This window comes from Lithobates pipiens, unplaced genomic scaffold, assembly GCF_037356315.1.
Source record: "Lithobates pipiens isolate NorthernLeopardFrog02 unplaced genomic scaffold, aLitPip1_a1.2 Scaffold_25, whole genome shotgun sequence".
Classification (NCBI taxonomy): Eukaryota; Metazoa; Chordata; class Amphibia; order Anura; family Ranidae; genus Lithobates; species Lithobates pipiens.
Window position 1 is genome coordinate 206,390,338 of NW_027507787.1, and position 12,508 is coordinate 206,402,845.

Sequence of the window (12,508 nt, forward strand, 5' to 3'; positions counted from 1 at the left end):
GGCATTACTTCCGGGGGTTCACAGGCTCCGGCGCTGTGAGTGGCCAGAGCCACGATAATGTCACTCGTCACTACCGTGCATGAGCATTCTGGCAAGTTCCGTCACGAGCCGCCGGACCTTCAGCGTGCATGCGCCGCTGACATCAGCAGCTACATGAAGGGTGAATATCTGCTGAACCATGCAGGTTTAAGAGATATTAATTTTACCTACAAGTAAGCCTTATTGCAGGCTTACCTGTAGGTAAAAATGACCAAGCGGGCAATATAACTGCTTTAAGAAGCAACATAGACACCCTTAGGCCTGGTTCACACCTATGCAGGTTGCAGTTTGCATATTCCATGTGAGTTTTTCAATACACCTTTTTGATCCATTGAAGTTTATAGAACCAAAAACCAGAAAAAAGTCCCTGACCCTTTCCAAAAAAATGCACAGATGTGAACATGACCCGTAGGAAATCACGTTATATGTACTGTAGTGTGTTTCTACAAAACTGAAAAAGCACAAAAAAAAATGCATAGGTGTAAACCAGGCCTCGCGGCCCCCCCCTTCCCCAAGGCACCTTCCCATGTTGAGGGCACGCGGCCTGGTACGGCTCAGGAGGGGGGGGGGGTGCTTGCTCGTCCCCACCCCCTTTCCTGGCAGGCCGGGTAGCGTGCTCGGATAAGGGTCTGATATGAACTTAGGGAGGGACCCCCACCCCGTTTTTTCGGCGTAGGGATTCCCCTTTAAGTCCATACCAGGTGACGGGCCAGCGACGTTTCCTTCGCTGGTCCTGGCTACCTGGAGCTGCGCTCAAAATGAGCGGACTTTCCTCCGTGTGTGTGGGCGAGTCCGTTCATTTCAAAAGTACGGCATATAGTCTGGCGGACTTAGTCCGCCGTACCTAGTCCGCCGCAAAAGTACCGTGTGTGGGCAGGTAGCTCGTTCGAAAAGTCAGCCAGTCTAAGTCCGCCGGATAGTATGATACGTGTGTACGCGGCATAAGATGTACTAACAGATTGAGATTTGACTTGACTAACAAATTAAAGGGTGACTCCACTTTCATGGTAAAAAGATATAGCAAATAAATACAATATAATAGCATATACAATTGTGACACAAGCCATATTGTGATGTCATTAAAATTTCCTTTCCTTTTTAATCTGTAGCTTTGTAATGTTCTATGAAATTGAAAGAAATATGACAACCTGAAGGCGTTCTGTATACAAATAGTATACAGAACGCCCCCCAGAAATGGTAAGAGGATCCCAAAGGGTCAATCACTTCTAAAGGTGAACTAGCCTCAAACAATAGAGCCTTAAACACCTAGCCACTTGCATAATTCTTTTTATGGACTTTTTCTTGGCCCATTTTATTAAAAGAAAGACCTCCTCTGTCCTCCAGGATGGATCCCAGAACAAGGACCCAGGATTGGAGACTTCATCCCTCCCAAATCTCTATGAAGTCTCTGGACTCCAGGTCTCAAACCGAGTTTTATCAACCACTGAGGAATGAATGTAACAAGCACCCTGGATGAAAATCCTGAGCAATAAACTATTTTTGCACCAAGGCAGGGCACAGTATTGTCACAATATACAGGCCCTGCAACTTTCCTTCATAGAGCCCTGTAAATGCATCGATTGATTAATGACAAAATCACTCATATTCAAAACCAGTAACTAAAAGGCAAACGAACAGCTATTCCTTCAAGCAGAAACAGGTAGAGATCTCCAACAAAGTTAGTTAACATCCTTGTAATGTAACATTAATGCTCTGGAGGATCTAGTTCATACCACTCAAAACAGGAGAGAGCAATATACTAACACATGATCATTTTGGAACATGTTTGTATATTCAGACAAGGGTAAGGCACTTTTGGATAGCTACTCTGGAGATTGAAGTCCTCCTGCCCCTCTTGCTAATTTACAAGTACACCCCATCACCCTGGCTCCCCCCCTTTTTTTCACTTTTATTCCTCCCCTCCCCCCATTTTCTTTCTTTCTCTGAGTCCTCTCTTTCTGGCGCCTATAGGTGTCTCTTAAGCCGCGTACACACGGGCGGACTGTATGGCCTACTTAGTCCATCATACAATCCGACGGACAGTCCGTCATACTTTCGAATGAACGGACTTGACCACACACGGATGCACAAACAGTCCGTCGAAAGCTTGCGCGATGACGTGTACAGCACGTACGACGGGACTAGAAATAGGAAGTCCAATACACAACAAAGCACCCTTCCGCCGTGTAAATCCTTTCTGAGCATGCACCATTCTTAGTCCGTCGAACTAGCCTACTGACGAGCGGATTGTCCGCTGAAACCAAAGTATGACGGACAGAATTTCGAAAAATCCGAAATACTTAGTACGCCAGACTGCACGCTGAAAAAGTCCGCTGAAGCCCACACACGAGCGGACTGTCCGCTGAAATGTGTTTCGACGGACTAAGTAGGCCATACAGTCCGCCCGTGTGTACGCGGCATAAGTCTTCCTGTTTCTTTTATTCTCTCTTTAGAAAATTTGTCAATATCCATTCGAGTGAGCCCTGCCATATTTCCTACAGTTATTTTCTTGTCTTCGTAAAAAAGACTTTACAGTAATACCTTGGATTATGAGCATAATTTGTTCCAGAAGCATGGTGGTAATCCAAAGCACTATATCAAAGCGAGTTTCCCCATAAGAAATAATGGAAACTCAGGTGATTAGTTCAACAGCCACTTCTGGTGTATGCAGTACTGTATGTGCCAGAGGTGCAGGGGCACTTGTGTTTGCCGTACTGTATGTGGCCAGAGGTGCAGGGAATCTGCTGTATGCAGTACTGTATGTGGCCAGATGTGTGGGGGCGCTGGTGTATGCAGTACTGTATGTGGCCAGAGGTGTGGGGGCTCTGGTGTATGCAGTACTGTATGTGGCCAGAGGCATGGGGGCGCTGGTGAATGCAGTACTGTATATGGCCAGAGGTGCGGGGGGCACTGGTGTATGCAGTACTGTATGTGGCCAGAGGTGCGGGGGCTCTGGTGTATGCAGTACTGTATGTGGCCAGAGGTGCGGAGGCACTGGTGTATGCAGTAATGTATGTGGCCAGAGGTGCGGGGGCACTGGTGCATGCAGTACTGTATGTGGCCAGAGGTGCGGGGGGCTCTGGTGTATGCAGTACTGTATGTGGCCAGAGGTGAAGGGTTGCTGGTGTATGCAGTAATGTATGTGGCCAGAGGTGCAGGGGCGCTGGTGTATGCAATACTGTATGTGGCCATTGGTGCAGGGGCGCTGGTGTATGCAATACTATATGTGGCCAGAGGTGCAAGGGTGCTGGTGTCTCCCAGCACTTCCTGGAGAACTCGGAGACACTGTTGACACTTCTGGGTTCCAAGTGTCTCCAAGCGTCTCCAAGTTCTCCACGAAATACTGGGAGCCACCAGTGCCCCTGGACCTCTGGCCACATGCAGTAATGCTTACATCAGCAGCTTTACAACATGGGTTGTATTGCTCGCATATCAAGTAAAAAAAAAAAAAAAATGCTTGTCTTTCAAAACGCTCGTATACCGCATTACTCGTAATCCAAGGTATTACTGTATTTGTTTTACTCTTGATATCAGTAAACCTTGCTTTTTTTTAATATATCTCGCATTATGTTACCATGTCACACACACATATATATATATATATATATATATATATATATATATATATATATATATCAATAAAGAATTTGAAAAACAAATTGTTGTAATGTACATAGATCACCCAGAGGGGGCTGTTTTTTTTTTTTTTTTTTTTAAACAAAAGTGAGTTACTATTTATCCCCAGCTAACAATGTTTAAGCAGTTTCAGCAAAAGTTTGTTGTTTTGCTATTAGGACAAAGGTTTCACATATATGGAAAAAAATCTGACCATTGTAAGCACCCCCTGTTAATGGTAAATGGTTTGTCTCAACCATCTAACTGCTATTTTTTCTAGACAGCTTGGTCTGTTAAAGTGGTTGTAAACCCTTACAAACCACTTTGACCTACAGGTAAGCCTTGATTAAGGCTTACTTGTAGGTCCAAGAAATATCTCCTAAGCCTACACGGTTTAGGAGATATTTTCCGAAAGACAGGCACCGCTGTCTACGGCGCTTGCGCGGGAGTGACGTCATAGTGGCTCCAACGAATGACAGCGCCGGAGCAGTGAGACCCACCAAAAAGATGGAGGCTCCGGACTACAGGGGACAGCGGTGACTTCGCTGGCTCCTGTGTCAGGTGAGTGACACATAATGGACTACTATGTGTTGCATAGTAGTCCATTATGCTTTACCTTTGCAGGGAATCAAAGAGGAAGTAAACCCATCAGGGTTTACTTCCTCTTTAAAGGAAGTTGGAAAATAACACACTTACTGACCTTATCGCTAGGGTGAAAAATAAAGGAGAAAAGCCTAAAAAAACAAAAAAAACAAATGCAGCCGCTACATCTAAGCTCTCGTACACACGGTCAGAGAATCTGTCGGAATGTGTCCTATCGGACCATTTTGTCGGATATTCCGACTGTGTGTGGTATGCATCGGACTGTTTCCGTCGGAATATCCGTCGGACCCAATTTTCCAACTTGCTGGAAATATTTTCCGACAAACTGGTCCGATCGGACATACTCCGATCATGTGTAGAGAATTCCGATGGGACAAAGTGCCACGCATGCTCAGATCAAATTCCTACATCAAAGCTATTGGCTACTAGCCTGAACATAGTCCCATCGTAACAAAATGACGTCATCACGTTCTGAAAGATCGGATTTTCCGACAACTTTGTCCGACCGCGTGTATGCAACAGTTTCGGACACAAACCGTCAGACAAAATCCGTCGGACAAAATCCGGCGGATTTGGTTGTTGAAATTCCGACCGTGTGTACAAGGGCTAAGAATAGTTAAGCTGCAGTATATTACATTTTTGTTTTTTTGGGTTTAGATACACTTTAAGTTCATAGCCATATTTAGTAATGCAATGCGCTCAGACTGAGCAACCCATACCAGCCAGTAAGAACTCAATTTTTGATGGTCTATCAAAATCAAACTGAAAATTGTATGTTCAGTAAATAATGTTTTCTACATTGTAAATCCTCTTTGCTTTATTCTACTGGGTAAAGGATGAACAGACTGAATTCAGCAAAGCCGATTGAAAAATTAGCTTGACAACAAGAATCTTTTCACAGTTTTTTTTTCTCTTTCTGTGAAAAAAACTTTAAAATTATGAGACTAATGAGGTTGCTAAGAACTAGTGATGGACGAACGTTTCGCCCGGCGGTCGTTTCGCGGCGAATTTCCGACATTCGCGGTCCGCACGTTCGAACGCCTTTTTCCGTCGTTCGCCGCGGCGGACTTACGTGTTTAATGTATACAAGAACTTTAACCTTTGGTGACACGTTTATCATGTGATACAGGACAGCCAATTGAGACATGACAGCACATGGACACTTGGACATTCCCCCTAACCTATAAATACACCCGATCCGGTGGCCATTTTACATTCTTTCTTCTGTTACGATAGGGACAGGTTCCTGTGTGGAGTAGGGAGAGATAAACCACTAGCTATTTGGTACACAAAAGTTCTTTTCAGGACTGGTATAGGTGTTAGGTGTTGATAGGTTTGCTGTGCTGCTGATTCTTGCAGCAGCCTGAGTGTCTTTTGTTAGTTTAGAGAAAGGGAAAGGACGGTGTATGCTACAGGGACAGCCAGATTAGTCTTTCATCATCATCATCATCATCATCATCATTAGCTGTTACTATCAAGGTCCACAAAAGAGCTGTTCCAGTAACCACTAATCGTTCTCTTTTTTTGCCAATTTGTATAGGGACAGGAAGGAAGCAGTGTTGTCAGGCAGTGAGGGTAATTTTAAAGACTTGCTGTTATTATTAGTTCCACAAAGGTTCTTTTCAGGACTGGTATCAGTGGTACAGTAATAGGCTTGTACATGTATAATATTCTTTCTTCCAAATATAGAAAGGATATTATACTTGACTGCTGCCCTTCTGCTGCAGTCTGCTAAACATTCACAACTCACTTGTTCCACAAAAGTTCTTATAAGGACTGGTAACTTGGTATAGGGTGCTACGGTACATAGGCTTGAGTGCGGTACAGTCTGCTGTTCTGTAAGGACCGCTATCGGTCCACAATAGATAGGGTTGACGTGCACCACTGCTGACCGCTGCCCTATACTGCAGCAGTCCTTCAGCGGTATAGGGACTGACGTACAGTCTGCTAATCACTAACACACAACCTGCTTGTTCCACAAAAGTTCTTATAAGGACTGGTAACTTGGTATAGGGTGCTACGGTACATAGGCTTGAGTGCGGTACAGTCTGCTGTTCTGTAAGGACCGCTATCGGTCCACAATAGATAGGGTTGACGTGCACCACTGCTGACCGCTGCCCTATACTGCAGCAGTCCTTCAGCGGTATAGGGACTGACGTACAGTCTGCTAAACACTAATACACAACCTGCTTGGTCCACAAAAGTTCTTATAAGGACTGGTAACTTGGTATAGGGTGCTACGGTACATAGGCTTGAGTGCGGTACAGTCTGCTGTTCTGTAAGGACCGCTATAGGTCCACAATAGATAGGGTTGACGTGCACCACTGCTGACCGCTCACCTATACTGCAGCAGTCCTTCAGCGGTATAGGGACTGACGTACAGTCTGCTAATCACTAACACACAACCTGCTTGTTCCACAAAAGTTCTTATAAGGACTGGTAACTTGGTATAGGGTGCTACGGTACATAGGCTTGAGTGCGGTACAGTCTGCTGTTCTGTAAGGACCGCTATCGGTCCACAATAGATAGGGTTGACGTGCACCACTGCTGACCGCTGCCCTATACTGCAGCAGTCCTTCAGCGGTATAGGGACTGACGTACAGTCTGCTAAACACTAATACACAACCTGCTTGGTCCACAAAAGTTCTTATAAGGACTGGTAACTTGGTATAGGGTGCTACGGTACATAGGCTTGAGTGCGGTACAGTCTGCTGTTCTGTAAGGACCGCTATCGGTCCACAATAGATAGGGTTGACGTGCACCACTGCTGACCGCTGCCCTATACTGCAGCAGTCCTTCAGCGGTATAGGGACTGACGTACAGTCTGCTAAACACTAATACACAACCTGCTTGGTCCACAAAAGTTCTTATAAGGACTGGTAACTTGGTATAGGGTGCTACGGTACATAGGCTTGAGTGCGGTACAGTCTGCTGTTCTGTAAGGACCGCTATCGGTCCACAATAGATAGGGTTGACGTGCACCACTGCTGACCGCTGCCCTATACTGCAGCAGTCCTTCAGCGGTATAGGGACTGACGTACAGTCTGCTAAACACTAATACACAACCTGCTTGGTCCACAAAAGTTCTTATAAGGACTGGTAACTTGGTATAGGGTGCTACGGTACATAGGCTTGAGTGCGGTACAGTCTGCTGTTCTGTAAGGACCGCTATAGGTCCACAATAGATAGGGTTGACGTGCACCACTGCTGACCGCTCACCTATACTGCAGCAGTCCTTCAGCGGTATAGGGACTAAGAGTTTTGTCACAGGGTCATTTAAAAAATGACAGGCAGAGGAAGAGGCAGGCCCTTCCGCAGGGGTGGTAGGGGTAGGGCAGGAGCAACAGGCTTGAGCCAAAGTGGGAAGTTGCAGAAGGTGCGTTCAATTACTTTAAAGGATGCACCAGACTTGGTTGAGTGGCTCGCTCAGCCTTACTCTTCTGCACCCTCCTCATCCTCTCGATCTGCACCCTCTTCTTCACTCTCTGCTATGTGCACCCCCAAAGACACTACCACCAACAACACGACCACCACCACCACCACCACATACCTTCCGCTTGAGTCACTGGAATTATTTTCCGATCCATATCAAGAGGACATTTCTGATGCGCAGCCACTCTTGGTATTGGATCAGGAAGAGGAGGTAGCAACAAGCGCTACTCAGCAGTCTGACGCCAGTACCCAGATCAGCCCAAGGAGGAGGTTGGTCCCCGGTGTTGCTGCCTACTCCGAGATCTCTACTTATAGCGGTGGGGAAGGTGACGTTGATGATGACGTGTCTAGTGATGTCACGTGGGTGCCCACAAGAGAGGAAGAGGAGGGGAGTTCAGAGGGAGATATGGACCAGCAGATAGGGAGGAGAAGCAGCAATGACTTACATTGCACAGCAGGGACAAAGCAGACTGCAAATGTATCAGGAGCGAGTCATCGACCATGTACGGTCACATCTGGCGCTCCCAGGACACCGGCACATGGCTCCGCAGTGTGGGCTTTTTTTAACGTGTCCGCTGCTGACAATAGCGTTGCCATCTGCAATCTTTGCAGTCAACGCGTTAGTCGCGGTAAGCCCAATACTCACCTAGGGACGACCGCCTTAAGAAGGCACATGAGCAGCCATCACCGAGCCCAGTGGGAGCAACGGAACACACAAAGCCACACTGCAGGCTCTCACCGTCCAGCCTCGTCTTCTACTTCTCCTTCTCCTCTCTCCTCACAATTGTCCTCCACTCCACCTTCCATCACGCCAAGCTCACATTTTTCTGCAAAAAGGCAGGCTTCCGTGGGCCTAATGTTTGAGCGTAAAAAAATGATGATGCCGGATAACCCTCTTGCCCAACGGTTGGCGGCTGGCTTGTCAGAACTCATAGCCCGCCAACTACTGCCATATAAACTGGTGGACTCGGAGGCCTTTCGCAAATTTGTGGCCATTGGAACACCACAATGGAAGGTCCCAGGAAGGAAGTATTTCTCAGAGAAGGGCATCCCAGAGCTATATGGCCATGTTCAGCGGCAAGTGAATGTATCTCTGGCACACAGTGTCGGTGCCAAGATACATCTGACCACAGACACGTGGTCTAGCAAACACGGGCAGGGAAGGTATATCAGTTTTACTGCCCACTGGGTGAACCTTCTGACGGCCGTCAAGCATGTAACCCGTGGCACCCGTGTAGATTTGGTTTTACCGCCACGGATTGCATGCAGGCCTGACTCTTCTTCTCCTCCTCCTACTCCATCCTCCTCCCTCTCCTCCTCAGCTGCCTCCTCCTTTTCCGCTGCTAGCGTCTCTTCCACTGCACCGCCCAAGCTCCCCAGAACCTATTCCACATGCCAGGTGAGACGTTGCCATGCCGTGCTGCGTCTGTTGTGCCTGGAAGCAAAGAGCCACACTGGCCCGGCACTCCTTTCAGCTTTGCGTTCACAGGCAGATGAGTGGCTAACACCGCTCAATTTGACAGTTGGTAAAGTGGTGTGTGACAACGGTGCCAATCTGCTTAGCGCATTGAAACAGGGCAAAATCACGCACGTGCCGTGCATGGCACACGTCTTAAACTTGGTCGTGCAGCGATTCCTTGTCAAATACCCTGGGGTCCAGGACATCTTGCGGCAGGCAAGGAAAATCTCGGCCCATTTCAGAAGATCTTACACGGCCATGGCTCGCCTTGCTGACATTCAGCGGCGACACCATCTGCCGGTCAGACGTCTTATTTGCGATTGCCCGACGCGATGGAACTCAACCTTCTATATGCTTGATAGGCTGCTCCAGCAGAAACGTGCAGTTAACGTCTACCTGTATGAACTCTGCGAAAGAAACGGTTCTGGGGAGCTGGGTTTTTTTTCACCGCGCCAGTGGCTGCTCATGCGCGACACATGCAGACTTCTGCGGCCATTTGAGGAGATCACCAAACTGGTCAGTCGCAGCCATGGCGCCATCAGTGACATGGTACCTTATGCCTTCTTTCTGGAGCGTGCATTGCGTCGTGTCATTGATCAGGCTGTGGAGGAGCAGGAGCGGGAAGATGAGGAAGTCGCAATGCTGGATGAATTCCCAGGGGGGGCTACTCTATCTGAGACAAGTCAACAACAGGAGTCTGATGAGGAGTCAGAGGAGGATGGTGCCGGGGCGGATGAGCAGGAGCAAGAAGAGCATGCTTTAAACCTTTCTGGGATCCCTGTTGTGCGAGGATGGGGAGAGGAGAATGAAGAGGACGACATTATCCTGGATGATGAGCAGGAGCCAGGCCACCACACCGCTTCCACTTTAGTGCAAATGGGGGCCTTCATGCTCCAGTGTTTTAATAGGGACCCCCGTATAAAAAGCATGAGGGTCAAGGACCAGTACTGGGTGGCAACGTACTTAGACCCCCGGTACAAACACAAAATGGCGGAAATGTTACCGCCGTCGCAGAGGGCTGTCAGAATGCAGCACTTCCAGGCCTTGCTTCGAGAAATGCTGCATTCTGCTTTTGCGTGCGCTGGCAGAGGAGCAATTCCCACTCCCAGAGAAGGATTTGCGGGTACCAATCCAACAGCGCCTGCAAGAAGAGGCCGGTTTGAAGATGTGTTGGTGACTTCGGATATGAGGTCATTCTTTCAGCCGACCCATCGACAGGTGTCATCCGGATCCAGCATCAGGGAACGCCTAGACCGTCAGGTGTCCGACTACATTGGGTTAACGGCCGATGTGGACGCTCTGAGGAGTGATGAACCCCTAGACTACTGGGTGGGCAGGCTTGACCTCTGGCCAGAGCTTGCCCAATTTGCAATCGAACTGTTGGCTTGCCCCTCATCCAGTGTCCTGTCCGAAAGGACGTTCAGCGCAGCAGGGGGGATTGTGACCGATAAGCGTACTCGCCTAGCTCACCACAGTGTTAACTACCTCACATTTCTAAAAATGAATGAGGCATGGATCTCGGAGGAATTCAACACATGTGACCAGTAGACCATGTATATGTCTATAAACTATTTTTTTAATCAAGCACACAGACCTTCTTAATTCATTTGGCTCACTTCCTTGACCCAAAAAAGCACACCGTACTATATGCCCCTACCCTCCTCTTTGAAGAGGTTGAGCGGTGTCATATTTCTACTGGGGCTGCTTATGATATCCCTGTGCTGTGCTGACTTCCTCCTGGGGGTTCTTATTATGAAGGGATCACACTATCCCTGTGCTGTGCTGACTTCCTCCTGGGGGTTCTTATTATGAGGGGATCACACCATCCCTGTGCTGTGCTGACTTCCTCCTGGGGCTGCTTACGGTGCTGCTGTCAGTGCTGTATGTCACGGTGCTGCTGTCAGCGCTGTATGTCACGGTGCTGCTGTCAGCGCTGTATGTCACGGTGCTGCTGTCAGCGCTGTATGTCACGGTGCTGCTGTCAGCGCTGTATGTCACGGTGCTGCTGTCAGCGCTGTATGTCACGGTGCTGCTGTCAGCGCTGTATGTCACGGTGCTGCTGTCAGCGCTGTATGTCACGGTGCTGCTGTCAGCGCTGTATGTCACGGTGCTGCTGTCAGCGCTGTATGTCACGGTGCTGCTGTCAGCGCTGTATGTCACGGTGCTGCTGTCAGCGCTGTATGTCACGGTGCTGCTGTCAGCGCTGTATGTCACGGTGCTGCTGTCAGCGCTCTGTATTACGGTGCTGCTGTCAGATGCCTCTATCACGGTGCATGTGTCATTCCGGTATGTCACGCTGCTGGTGATCATCTCCTGCACCCTCTTCTTTGCCTACCCTGGTCCCTGACCTTCCCTCTCCTCCATTGCCTTCATTAGCTCCATAGTCCTGAATTGTTAGAACAATTTCCCAAATAAAATAAAAATGCTTGTAGTTATCGATCCCAAATTCACCTCATACATGTATTATGTCATTGTCCAGATGGTGGGACTACGTTTTACCCCCTAATAATTACCACGTGGCCGCAAATTCGACATGAAGGTTTGCAAAGTTCGCCTCCCATTGAAGTCAATGGGGCCCGCGGCGAACGTTCGGTTTCGCGAACGTTTGGGTCCGTTCGCATTTCGCTTTCGCGAAACGTCCCGTCGGAAGTTCGTCCATCACTACTAAGAACAGGTCCAGGATAGTTTAAAGGAACCACCAAAAACTACCCTAATTTTGTCTTCTCTATTGACTTGAATACATTTGACCAAAATGGTGAAATTACAATGCAGTCTCCATTTTTGCCAAATTATTGGGGAAATTAAAAGTGTAATTTCCACTTAGTCCTATTTCCTAAAAGCACATACCTACTATCTACTATACATCTTTATGGAAAAGAAGACAATCTCAAATGCATATAAGGACACTGAACAAAAGGCAGCTTACCTGTGCAGAGATGACATCTGTTACCAGCTCAGCCTGCTGGAAATTTGATGACTGTAAATCCAAATGGTCCCTACGGTAGAAGAGCTTCTCTGACAATGTTAACCTGATGACCACCAGGCAATAGCAGCACACAGTCAAAAACCAGGCACCCTGCATATCTGTAATACACAAGACTGACCCTACTTCTGTGGTTTTTCTGCTACTGTTGGAGGCAATGCCTTGATCATGGCCGTCTGGTTCCTTTTATGGATTGCTGACTTGTGACTAATGTGTTCTGCTTTTCTCACCCAACAACAAAGCTCTTACACTACTGTTTGCTCAACAAAGTGTGCCTGAGATGTGTTAGGTTATTACAAACAAACATGGGTCTCAGTGTGGTGACAACGTGTGCTCAATGGGGAAATTATTTGTCATCTGGTTTTATAGAGTATAGT

At 47.7% G+C, this 12,508-nt stretch overlaps 1 protein-coding gene across 1 annotated transcript in view; it reads right to left on the reverse strand.

The window, feature by feature from the left end:
• MMP21 (matrix metallopeptidase 21) overlaps positions 1-12,303 on the reverse strand; it is a 63,688-nt gene extending 51,385 nt beyond the window's left edge. The window contains exon 1 of the mRNA XM_077455497.1: positions 12,075-12,303. Within this exon, the coding sequence (XP_077311623.1) occupies positions 12,075-12,230 (156 nt within the window). The 5' untranslated portion in view covers positions 12,231-12,303. The remainder of the gene's footprint in view (positions 1-12,074) is intronic.
• Positions 12,304-12,508: the final 205 nt, after the last annotated feature.